This window comes from Falco rusticolus, chromosome 8, assembly GCF_015220075.1.
Source record: "Falco rusticolus isolate bFalRus1 chromosome 8, bFalRus1.pri, whole genome shotgun sequence".
Lineage (NCBI taxonomy): Eukaryota > Metazoa > Chordata > Aves > Falconiformes > Falconidae > Falco > Falco rusticolus.
Window position 1 is genome coordinate 39377014 of NC_051194.1, and position 12120 is coordinate 39389133.

The 12120-nt window shown below is 52.5% G+C and overlaps 1 protein-coding gene across 4 annotated transcripts in view; it reads right to left on the minus strand.

The window, feature by feature from the left end:
* Nucleotides 1–3255: 3255 nt before the first annotated feature.
* Nucleotides 3256–12120, minus strand: part of TNS1 (tensin 1) — a 54932-nt gene continuing 46067 nt past the window's right edge. For all 4 annotated transcript variants that reach the window (XM_037397396.1, XM_037397395.1, XM_037397394.1 and 1 more), the window contains 9 exons: nucleotides 11926–12012; nucleotides 11122–11253; nucleotides 10628–10720; nucleotides 9989–10066; nucleotides 9815–9886; nucleotides 9567–9735; nucleotides 9250–9318; nucleotides 8878–8910; nucleotides 3256–7808 (listed from right to left, as the gene is read on the minus strand). In XM_037397396.1, coding sequence (XP_037253293.1) covers nucleotides 7664–7808; nucleotides 8878–8910; nucleotides 9250–9318; nucleotides 9567–9735; nucleotides 9815–9886; nucleotides 9989–10066; nucleotides 10628–10720; nucleotides 11122–11253; nucleotides 11926–12012 — 878 coding nt within the window. In that variant the 3' untranslated portion in view covers nucleotides 3256–7663. The remainder of the gene's footprint in view (nucleotides 7809–8877; nucleotides 8911–9249; nucleotides 9319–9566; nucleotides 9736–9814; nucleotides 9887–9988; nucleotides 10067–10627; nucleotides 10721–11121; nucleotides 11254–11925; nucleotides 12013–12120) is intronic.

Genomic DNA, 12120 nt, shown 5'->3' on the forward strand with positions numbered 1-12120 from the left:
GATAATGAAGTCCCTAGAGACATTTCTGGGATGGCTTTTCTCATGAGCAGCCCCTTTGATGGACTTCCCCAGGCCCTGCTGGGCTAGATGGTGTCACTCAACACATTATGTACCCTACAACTGCCTTGGTCCCCTCCCAGGAAAGAGCTGAGGGTCTGACCCAGAGAACAAAGAGAGCTCCGAGTGGGTTGCTGAGGCAAGGGAAACCGACTGACCCCTCTTTTTTACCTCTAAAGCTCCTGGTCTGGTGCTGCTTAGCCCCAGTCATCAATAGGAGCACCCACAAGGGTGACACAGGATGTCCCCATCGCACACAGTGGCCGAGCAGCTCAGGGATGCAGTAGCTCAGCAGCAGCAGCCAGACACCACAGTGGGGTTTGCAACCTGCAAAGAGCCACTGTCATTCCCATGTGTGCAGACCCCTGAGCGAGCTGGTGTGTGTGTGTTGCACAAGGGTACATGCATGCGTGGCAGGCAGCACTCTGCCCAGCACACCCGCATCCCCAGAGAGGAGCATCAACCAAAGCTTCTAGCATGCTTGAGTGACTTCAATACCCAGAGACTGTTTCACTTCAGGTCCTAGTCTGTGCTGCCTACAACACTACAGAGCCTGAACTGGTCTGGGAAATGGGACTCGAGTGCTTGGCAGGCAGCATTGCGGCATCTGTCAGGCCTGGCTCCACGTGGACAAATCCCTCCCTTGTGCGGCAACAGGGCAAAGGCAGGTTCAGACCAGCAGGGAGAACATGGCTGGGGTGGTTTGACATCAATGGTTGAGCAGGGCAAGGGACAGGGACACTGTTTGCTGAAGAGGGTGCAGACATGAGCACAGCTCACCCCAGCCCTGGGGTGGCTTTTGCCCACATCAGGTCTGCTCTACCCTTCCCACCCTGCGAGACTGGCTGGCTTCTGATCTTTGTCCAGGCACAACGCTCAGGAAAAGCCAGGTTGTGTTATGCTTTCTGTCCCTTGGTGACATTTTTGAGGGGTCCCCAGCACCACTGAGAAGCCTGGAAAAGAGTAAAAGTGAAGGAAGATGAAACTGGCCTATACCCATCACTGTGACCTGTTTCATTTCAGACCTGAAGGTTGTTTCTAGCTTAGTCAATGGAAAATGATGGTAGGGAGGGGACACACACACCTCCAGGGTTTCTCCCCAGGAACACTCTTACTTGTTAGGTTCCCCCCTGGACTTAGGGCATGGCTTTCCAGCTAGATTTTATCTGCCAACAGCACCCCACAACCCAATAACCCAGGTCCCAGGGCCTGGGCTTTAAAATCTGTTAAAGGTTCCTTGGGGTCTGACCACATTTGCCAGACAGTTGGCTAGGAATACTTGCCCCTCATGTAGGCTTGGTGCCCTGGCCTCAACCCAGGGTTTCCTGACTGTGTGACAGCATGGACACCCTTTTCTCCTGGAGCAGGAGGCAGAGAGGAGTGAGAAACTTTGCTACCTTTCACGGCCCCAAAAGAAATACTCTATGGGTGGCCCAGAGTGTCCAGAGCAGAGGCTGAAATTAGAAAAAAAATGCTGATTTGGGAACCTGAAGGTAGGAACTCAATAGGCACAGGGAGATGCAATGGGGGCAAGGTCTCCTGGCACGGAGCTGGTGGGACCTACCTTTCCTGATGGTCACACCAGAGCCTCCAGCCTGGCCTGGAGACAGCAGCAAGTTGCAAAAGAGGGAGACCCTGAAAAGCCTGTGCTGTCAGAGGCAGCAAGGGGAAGTGGGTGACAGATAAGAACATGTTGAGGAAAAACACAAACCAGAAGCTCCCGAGGAATTTTGGAAAGGAAATGGGGAATTAACTGCAGAAAAGGAGCACGGTGGTGGCGGGGTTAGGGTAATGCACAGCAGTTTATGGCTCACAACAGTCTGTCCATGCCACCTTGCCAGGCACTCGCTGCCTCTCCTTCCTTCGGAGGGATCACCCACCAGCAGCTGCCTCAGCTGGGCAGGAGCACTGGGAACCAGCAGGTGGCTGGTGCCAGCTGTGGAGGGGCCAATTCCAGCAGGAATCAGGGAAAAAAACAAAACCAAGAGAAGCTGGCAAGAAAACACCATCCCCATCGTGTCAGATAGGGAGAGGAGGCTGCAGGTCCTGTCTTGCTGGAGGGTAGATCAGGGATGACTGAGGCTGAGGCCAAGGCTGGCAGACGCCAGGTACCTCCCGAGGTCCCATGGTGCAGGCTGCCTGGCTCAGAGGGCACATCACTTGGGTGCCCACCCACAGCCCCACAGCTATTTCTGGGCCAGAAACCATCCCATCTCCTCTTCGTTCTTTTTTTACCCCTCTCGTCTTTGCCTCCCAGCACAAGCCCCGCAGCATGGGGTCCCCATGAAGCAGCCCCCTCAATCCGCCCCTCACCCTGCAGCTATTTTAGGGAAAGGCAGGAGGTATTTTTAGTGCTGCTGGCTCCCAGGAGAAACTCTGAGCCTCTGAGCCGCAGCAGTGCTGGCGCCAGAGAAACTGCCGCTGCTCTGGCTGATATTTCTTGTATAATTAAACTCAATCCATGCCGGGGGCCAGGCCTTGGCCACCAGCTCAGCAAGGAGGGGAAGGAGCAGAGCCAGAGAGCTGGGGGCTGAAGGGTCTGACAGATGCTGGGAATTGCTCTGCAAATGCTGGAACAGCCAGGCCTGAGACTTTGGGGGAAGTTTTGCCAGGCATGGGGGAGCAGGATGGCTCCAAGAGGGGCAGGGAGTGGGATTTAACGTGAGCAGAACCCAAACTATCACCTCGACAAAGGCAAAAGACCCCATATCGGCATCGTCCCATCCTGCTCCTCTGCAGGAGATGGACTCAAAAGGGGACGTCCAAGGCTGCGCAGACAGCACCTAAAGTCAACCTGGGAAAAAGCAACCGAATTTGAAGAGCACCCAGTGCCTGCAGGGCAAGCGGAGAGATCCCTCCTGGTAAACAAAAGCCCAGGCTGGAGCTGGAGCTGGAGCCACGTAGGAAGCCCGGGGGCTGCCTGGTTAGCGCGCATCTGGCGCGCACCCGCCGCGACGGGAGGCTGGCGAGGCGCAGCGCAGCCCCGGCTCCTTCCCACGCCCACCGGCGCCTGTCCGGGGGCCCCAGCGTGCCATCGAGGAACGGGGCGAACGACAGCCCAGAGAAAACACAGCACCCGCTGAGGTTTAGGGGTTTTTTTTTCTTTTTTTTTTTTTTCCCTGTGCAAAAAGAACAGAGCATTTATTCCTGCGCTCCCTTAAATTTCAAGATACATTTCCAGCGATCCAGACACCAAGCTGGCATTCCAAGCAACAGTATATTTTATATAACTGATTTTTTTTGTTGTTTTTACCACTTTATAAAGCCATACAATGAACTGCAAAGAATCTGATATCTGTACAACGGGAAGACAACAGCGGAGTCACATTCACACATGGACATGGTGTGACCAAAGTCGTTCTTACACACGCGACATTATGGGCACAAAGATACAAAATATAATGCATTTTTTTCCAACTATATAAATACACAGAAATGGGCGAGTCTAAAAGTTTGAAACTGTTCATTAACACTGATTAGCAAATAAATCTGTAACGTTCCCAAAGTAACAAAGACAACAACAACCAAAAAAAAAAAACCCCACGCATAACACGGCGGCACAGGATCCACCAACAGAAACGTCGGGTTGCTTCCTTTTTTTTTCCTTTTTTTTTTTTTCTTTCCTTTTTAAGGAGAAAAAAAAAAAAAAAAGAAAAAGAGTAACCCCAAACCAACCTCACAATTTGCAAAACAAACGAACGAAATGAAACAAGCCCCTGCGGGCTCCTTTGCTGTCTGATCCTCCTGCCTGCTCCAACGGGAAGGGTTGCCTTTTGTTGATGCCGATGTCTGGGGTTTTTGGGGCAACTGGTTTCTTTACCTGCCCGACCTGCTGGGTGGGGATTTACTTTGCGCTTAGGTTCAGGTGGTTGAACTCGCTAGAAAATAGATGCCCGGAGGCTGGGTTGGGTTTTTCTCCCTACCTGGTTTGTTTTCTATATGTGGTTTGACCAGGGGCAGCCAGCAAATGTTGCATCCAGAGCAACCCCAAACCTTGCTCAATTCCTCTGCTTAAACCCATGAGCTCCCCCATCTCCACTGGTGATGAGGGGCTGGCAAAGACCGTAAGATGGGTGCATTCCATCTGCAGATCATCCCCCAAAATAGCTCCTGGTGGGGTGCAGAGCCGGAGGCAGCCCAGCTGAACAGGAACCCCACATTTTGCACATTGCAGGTGCTACCATTTGGGACAGGCAGCAAACAAACCCCTGGGGAGCATTTCCCAAGAGACAGCAACATCGACAGCAAAGGGAGGATGGGTGGGAAGGGGCTTCTCCAAAGAACAAACCAACACAAAAAGGACATGTACAATAAATTTACACACGAAAAAAAAAAAATATATATATATAATGTGTGGGGCAAAGTGCGTTTTTAAGGATATCTTTGGCAAGAATATATGCAGTTCTTTGTGCAGGAAGGAGGGATGCATTTGTGTGTGTGTGTGTGTGTGTGTGTGTGTGTGAGCAAGAGAGAGAGAGATACCATCCGGCTGCTGACAACGGCAGTGTGATTACAACAAAACATATGCTGGGCTTAACTCGCACAAGCTTGAATCTCAAATACCATGACTGCATTAAAAAAAAAAAAAAAGAAAAAAGAAAAAAAGCAAAGAGTCTTTTCTGTCCCTTTCATAAGGAAAGATATATCAACACTAGGTCCCCACCACTCCCAGGACCTGGGCAATCCTCAGCACTGGCTGACAGTCTCTCCAAGGGACAGAAAGGGTAGTTACACCTAAAAATGTAACTTAAAAAAAGGAGATAAAAGGGGAAAAAAGTGCCTTTAAAGGGAGTTGACAAAACACCTGGCTACATCATTGGAAGGTGATTAGCTGTGTGTTAAAAAAATAATATAATCATCAGACGATTTTGTTAGTGTTCAAGATTTGGATACGGTCTAAGTCTTCAGCTAGTGGGTTAATGAGGAAGCCGTGAGCGGCTCAGGACCCAAAGGTATCAGGACCCATAGGCATGATGCTATCGGCAGGTATCTACTGGGTTCAGCTTCTATGCAACATCTCTGTGGTGCTTAGATCTGCTTCATTTGTATGGGGAGAAAAAAAAGGAATGAGAGTTTCAAGCACCAGTTTCCGAGGCAGCAGATTAAAATAAAATTACATTATTATAATCTCTTTTCTGAGCAGTGAGAAAACAAAGTCTGAAAAATAGAGGCTTTCAAAAATATATCTTTATATATCTATAAACACAGTGTTTTCTCTAATCAGTGAACGGCGGGGTGAGGAGATTACGGGTGAGATCGTTTCTCATCTCACTTGAATTTCGCAGAAGGAGAGAATCGCTTTTTGGAAACATTGGAAATGAAAAGGTCTCTGCATCCGTGCAGCCAGGGAGCCGGGGAGGGGGAAAGCCCTCCCCAGAGCCCCCCATCCTGCCACCGTCTCACAACCAGCTCCTCGCTATGCATTCTTTCACTCTCGCTTCAGTACATCAGTATAGCCTCCGGCCATGCCAGCCCTCTCTGGGCACCCACTCGGCTCGCTCACACACGCACATGCACACCGGTCACACGCACGCCACCCCAACATGGGGGGGCCCCCCGCGCATCTTCCACCATCCATATTTTTCCTTGCTCTGGATTTTCTTTTAACATGCAGGTGTTTCCCCGGGGCAGGGGAAGGCGGGGCAGATATAATGGGGGAGATAGGATGCGCAGAAAGCAATATGGCAAAAATAAATATTTTCGGAGTGTAAATTTAACCTTTTTTTCCTCCTTAAAATTTCATTAGCTTACAGTATTCCATCAGTATAGCTCAGATATATATATATATTATCGCTATCAAGGCAAGGGCGGTCTGAGGGAGACAAGCTCTCCGGAGGAGGGGGGCTGCAGTGCTATGTTTCTGATTTTTGCCCCCAGTAGACTAGCATCTAGGCCACTTTGCACTAAAAACTTCTCACAAAAATCTCTCAGGGGTGGGGGGGAGCGGGGATGTAGATTTTCAGCAGACGGCTCAGCAACAAGCCCACAGCTCCAACCAGACCGTTCCCCCTGCCCCAAACCTGCACGTCTGACCAAAGCATCCTCTGCCCCCTCCCCAGCACCGCAGGGCTGTGACCTCTGCCTGCTGCCCCGCAACCATGATGGCCCCCCACCAGCAGCACAGGGGCCTTTTGCCCCTCTTGCCCTCCTACTGGCCCTCCTCATCTCCCAAAGTGAAGGGAAAAGCCAACAGCACCAAAGCCACTTGCCAAACTATGGTGCATTTGGGGCGCACAAGCCTCCAGCCAGCCGGTTTTGGGTGTACATGTGTGCCAAGCAGGGTGGCTCTCAGAGGACCTGTTACCTCCCCACTGAGCCAAAGCTGCCCAGCGACTGCAGATCCTTTCCCTTTTTCTTTTCTTTTTAAATTTTCTTCCTTCTTTTTCTTTATTTTAACGTGGCCTCCAAAATAAAAGGAGAAAAAAGCGCCTGAGTTACCTGTAGTCATTCGCCTTTCGTGCAACTTGAACGTCCATGCAATTTAAAAACCGCTTGCGTGTCTCCGAAGAGTGAGATAGGGGTAGCCACGGGTCCGCTGCTTCGCACAGAGAACCCATCTGTGCCAGCATCCACTATTATTATAATTACTATTATTATTGCAATGTTTTTCTTTCCTTTGTTTTGTTTTTTTTTGTGTGTTAAGAGAACACGTGACAGGCCACAGGAGAACCCTGCCAAAGAGGACCAGTGATGGGAGGGAAAAGGGGAAGACGGGAGAGGAGGCAACTTTCTGCATCCTCCAAGGAGGTTCCTGGGGAGCTTCTGCCTACCCCAGGTGCAGGGTAGCAGCAGCCCCCCCCCCCCACCTCCTCGCAGGCTGGAGGGCACAAGCACCCTGGGGAGGTGGGAAATGCCATGACCCACCTCTCCGTGTGGACCCACAGCAGCTCACCTGTGACCGGCGCTGGGCTCTGGGTCAGCACAGAGGTTAGCCCATGGTCAAGCTCCCCAGGGACAGGAGGGTTCAGAACCAACCCCCACCACATCCCCAGCAATTTGCCAGGTGGCTGGCAGGTTTCAGGAGAAGCGTGGGGGCCAGTGAGGACCCTTGGCTCCAGCCGGGCAAGGGAAGGTTTCTGGGGGGTATCTCTTCCAGTATCCCACGGACCCAGCCCATGTCGTTATCTCTTACAGGTTGTTTCAAACACACAGCAGGCATTCACTGATGGAGCTGCTGGGATGGAGTTTCTTCCATGGGTTTTGCTAGTTGTCTCTTTTTTTCCAGACGGAAAACACCATTCATGTTCCCGTATTCAGTCCCAAGTGGATGTCAGCACTCAGAATCATGATGGTAAAAGCTGGGAACATCCATCTCACTGCTGCCTTCACTTTGGTCACCTTCCCTGCGATGGGACATGCATCCTGTCTGGCATGACTTTGTGGCTCTCTTACGTAGGTGCTTTTGGTTCCTCTGTGTGTGTGTTTGGCTTGTGTTGAGTTTTTAGGGGTTTCGTTGGGGTTTTTTTGTTGTTTGCTGTTTTCCTCCAAAATTCCAACCCTTCCCCCCCAATTCACTTCCCTCTCCCACAATGCACTTCCTCACACTCCTTCTCGGATCAGCTCCAAGTCCTTCTCCAAAATTCAAGAATCACCCGCAAGCGCCAGCTCATCTTTTCTGTCCAGAGCCAAGCATGACCCTGGAGACAAAGTTGACAATGGCTGCAGCTGGCTGGTCTGGGTCCAGCTCAGCAAAGAGGTGACAGATGTTGTCTGTGGTGCTCCCTTGCTTCCTGGCCACAAAGCCGAAGAGCCTGGGTGGGGAGAAGGCAAGAGGCTCAGTAAGGTTTGCCAGCATTGCTCACCCAAGGAACACCACCACCCTCTTCCATCACAGTCTTGTCCACCTTCCCCTCTTCAACATGTACCTCACACAACAGAGGGGGACATCCCAAACCAGCCTGCATGACCCATCTACTCTTCCCTTTACTGCAGTTTCTTTGAAGGCCAGCACTGTGTCTCCATCATCTCTTGGCCCAGCCCTCCTTGCTCTGACCATCCCTGTCACTCTCCCCTAGACCGTCCCTGAGACGGGACCTTCCAGACGATCATAGCATTGCCTTGGTTTGGGTGATGACTCAAAGACACAGAGGTGTGATGGATGGGCTGGGGTAGACCCTGTATGAGAGGAAGGCCATGTGGGGACACAAGGAGCTGGGTGAGACCATACAGTTATTTCTGTCTCTCCCCTGATGAATAAAATCTCCCTCCCCTTTTTTTTTCCCCCCCTTTTTTTTTTTTTTTTTTTTTAATTAGAATGTGCAAACTGAAGTTATAAATATGGGGGAACAGAATGTGAGACAGGCTCAGGCCATGGCATTTCTAGTTAGGGAAGGGAAATATCCCAGCAGCTGGACAACCTAATAAAAACCCATTCGCTAACACAATGGCTAAAATTAGTGGGAACTGGTCCCTGGAAATGGGCTCAGCCAGCAGCTCTGCACTCCCATGGGCCAGGACATGGAGTACAGGAGGAACAGAGAGAGTCAGCCGGTGGCTCGCACGCCATCAGCATAACCCCCAGCTCTGATCCATAAGCTGGCTCCTGCTGATTCTGCTGGGAGAGTTTCCCGTAAAGCCAGTTCTGCAAGGGCCATGCCTGCTCTGACCAGGAATTTGGGGTTGAAAGATGCCTCCTGAGTCCCCAGAACCGTGGTCTCATGCTTGGGTGAAACGTTCCTGCAGCAAACAGCTCAGCCCATTTCACACGTGGCTAAGAGGCTGCCCTGCATGGGGCATCTCTTAGCCAGTGCTCAAGCACAAGTGGGAGCCACCCCAACAGTGGCTGGGAGGAACTGGCTGGGAAGCACAGAAAGCACTTACTTGGCTGGGCCACTGTCATCAGTTTTAGTCCACCTGCAAGGAGAAGAGGAAGTGTGAGGGATTCCTGCACCCCACAAAAGAGACAGGGCCATGATGGGGGCCACTGCACCAACACTGGAGGGTCAGCCTGGCTTTGCACAGGCTTGGCTCTATGAGGAAAAAAATGATGCACCTCTCCCCCAGCATGAAGAGGCTTGGAGACACCAAGTCACCAGGAGAAGCTGGTGTTGCCCCACAAAATCTAAGGGAACCTTACATCCCTGCCCTCTGAAGGAGGAAGGGGGACAGAGCTAGCAAAGACCCTGCTCCAAGCAGCCCAGGGGAAGGAAAAGGGGCAGGGGACATGTGCTCCCCCCAGGTTAGGGCACTCACTTTCGTTCCTGGGGGTCCAAGTCACAGAAGGTGACAGTGTTGAGGGGGTAGTGTCGCCGGAAGAACAATCTGAAACACAAGGCAGGGAGCGTCAGGGCCAGGGAAGCACCACCTCTGCCCCACCACAGCCCAGCCCCACCAGCACAGGGGACACTCCCGTGGGTCTCCCCTAGGATGCTCCAGGAGTCAAGGACAAAGCACAGCCCTGCCCATGACCAGCTTCATGCCACCCCAGGGACATCCTTCATCAACACACTCCCTGGATCACAGCCTCACTGGCTTTGGGGACCCAGGGACGTGGCCATGGGGGCTCTTACTTCCTCTGGTTGTCCGTTAAGGTGATGCCTTGTGCAGAGACTTTGAAGTGGACGATGGTAGCAGTGGGTGTGGGATCAGCCACCAGCGTCTCGCCAACAGCCTTTGCGATGGCCTGGGGGCCTGTCAGTGACTCCATCTCCACAGAATTGATGAAGAGGACATTGCAGGCTAGAAAGGGAGACAGCAGCCATGGGATCAACCACTGCTCTGAGCCACATTTACGCTGGAACAGCCCCTCTCTACTCACCCGCACCCTGTTTGAGGAGGTCTGTGGCTGAGTTGGTGGCAGACGCAGTGTCTTTCTTTTCCTCCATGGGATCTGGAAGACATGTGATGGTTACTGTTGCTCCCTGCTTGGAAACCTACTCTGTTCCTGCAGGCTGTGAGGGTGGATGCAATCCCTTTTGGTCCTGGCTCTTACCTCGGTCAGGAATGACCAGCTTGCAGGGCAGGGCCAAGGGCATAATGGAGTGCTGGTACACCAGAGCCGAGAGACAGCCTGGGGACAGAGAGGAGATGGTCAGTGCAGGGCTGGGGGGACAGGCTTCCCCAGCGTTAGGTTGTTGTTGCTCCGGGTGGATGGAAGCAGGCTTTCAGTAGGTTTCTTCGCTGTGGTCCTAATGCCACATGTGGCGATTTGTCTTGCTGAAACTACCATGCCTGCCCACGGACGGCTCAGGGAGGGGGAAGAGATGCCAGGGCCTCCTTAGGAACAACAAATGGGACAGAGCTCCTTGTGCAGCACCTCAGAGCACATTAGCCATGGGATAAATAAAACAAGGAGAGCCCCTGCCCTCCACCCTGCCCAGTAGCATCATTTGTCCGGCATCTATGTGCAGAAAGGTATGTACCTGTGCACACAAGCACATTTGTGTGCACTCATGAGTGTGCATGACTCCAGAGGCTCCAAATGCGCACAGGACTCAGCTACACAAGGACAAGAGGCAGTAACAGAGGCAGAGCTCTCCCAGACACCTGACAGCTCTGCTTTGATAGTCCAGCAAAGGCAAGGCTCTCCCCACCCAGCCCCGCATGTGGAGAGCACACTGGGGCCACTCACCAAAATTGGGCTCATTGGGGCATCCTTTTAGTTTCACACCCCGTGGGCTAGTCTCGATGAGGAAGTGCCTTACCAGTTCGTTGGTGATGTCTCCTGGAAAGAAACAGTATGTTCTCACACCAGAGCCACCCTCCTCCTCCTGCTTCTCTGCAGTCCCATGGGGAAACCAGTGCTCCAGCTCAAGGAAGGGGTCCCTACCACCCTGCATACCCTCCTCAAATCCAGCCCTTTGTACAGGGTCAACCCCAAGCCAGGCTCCCCAGTGGTGTCGATGGGCTGGGGAGGCTGTGCCCATTTTACCATGCCAAAGCCCAAGATGCAGATGAGCTCAGGGCAGAGGTTGTCTGGTGCTTCCCTGTGCCCTGGGAGGGAGGGATCCTGCCACATCAGCACATACCCAAGGGCATGACTGGCTCAGCAGACCCAGCTGCCCGCTCACCCCGGCTGAATGATGGAAGGCATCTTGGCGTGGGATGGAGAAGGGCATACAATACCTTTCTTGTTCTGCTGCATGACTGTGGGAGGCGGAGAAGCTACTTTCATGGCAAGGCCGTAGGCTCCCCGGAAGGAGTGGCTGTCTCGGATGATGAAAGCCCCTGGCTCCCTGTCCTTCAGCAGTGCAATGGCTGCAGGACAGAATGGCAGACCTCAGAGCCAGCATAGCAAGAGCCAATGCGCCTTCTAAAGCCACAAGGTTTGGGTCAGGACTGGGCACCCCCGTTCCACAGCCTCGCAGCTGGGCACTGCAATATTACCATCCCCCCTGCACATCTGCATGGCGGTCTCAAGTGGGTCTTCAGCCAGGCAGGGGCTCATCTCCCCCTGGCCTCCACTGCCCTGTGTGGGCATCTCAGAGCATCCATTCCCACCCAGCCCACCTCTGAGCAACTAAGCACTGGAGAGCAGGCAGGGACCAAATGCTGGGACATTGCCCCTGAAGGCACCTTGCCCTCTCCTTGTTCTCCCCACTTATTTTAGCTATGTCTCCAATACCCCTCTGAAGACTCTGAACTCAAGATCTGGGTGCTTTGCACCCCAAACTGCATAGATCCACTGCACACTGCAGGGACCAGTGCTCCTCCATGAAGGGGAAGGTTTGGGGAGCCCATGTCATGCAAGCCTGCAGCTGAGCTGGGCTTCAACCCCCCTTCTGCAATGGTCTGAGCATGCACAATTCACCTTCACTCCTAACTCAGCCTCTCAGGGAAATTCTTGCTAATCCCTGTGATCCAAAATACACACCAACTCCCAACCACGGCTCACTCAACTGCATCCTTCGCACTGTGCCATCTACCCACCCTGCTCCCTGGAGATCTCCGGTTTATACCAGTACTTGGAAGTGTCCTGCACAAACTTGACATTGGCACGAGTCTCGGGGCTGACATCTGCAAGGAAAGGAAAAGAAGACAAGGAAAAAGTTAAAAGATGCTGTATCTAAAATTCCATATGAGTTTTTAGCAAATCTGGCTAAAGCATTAACACCTCCACCTCCT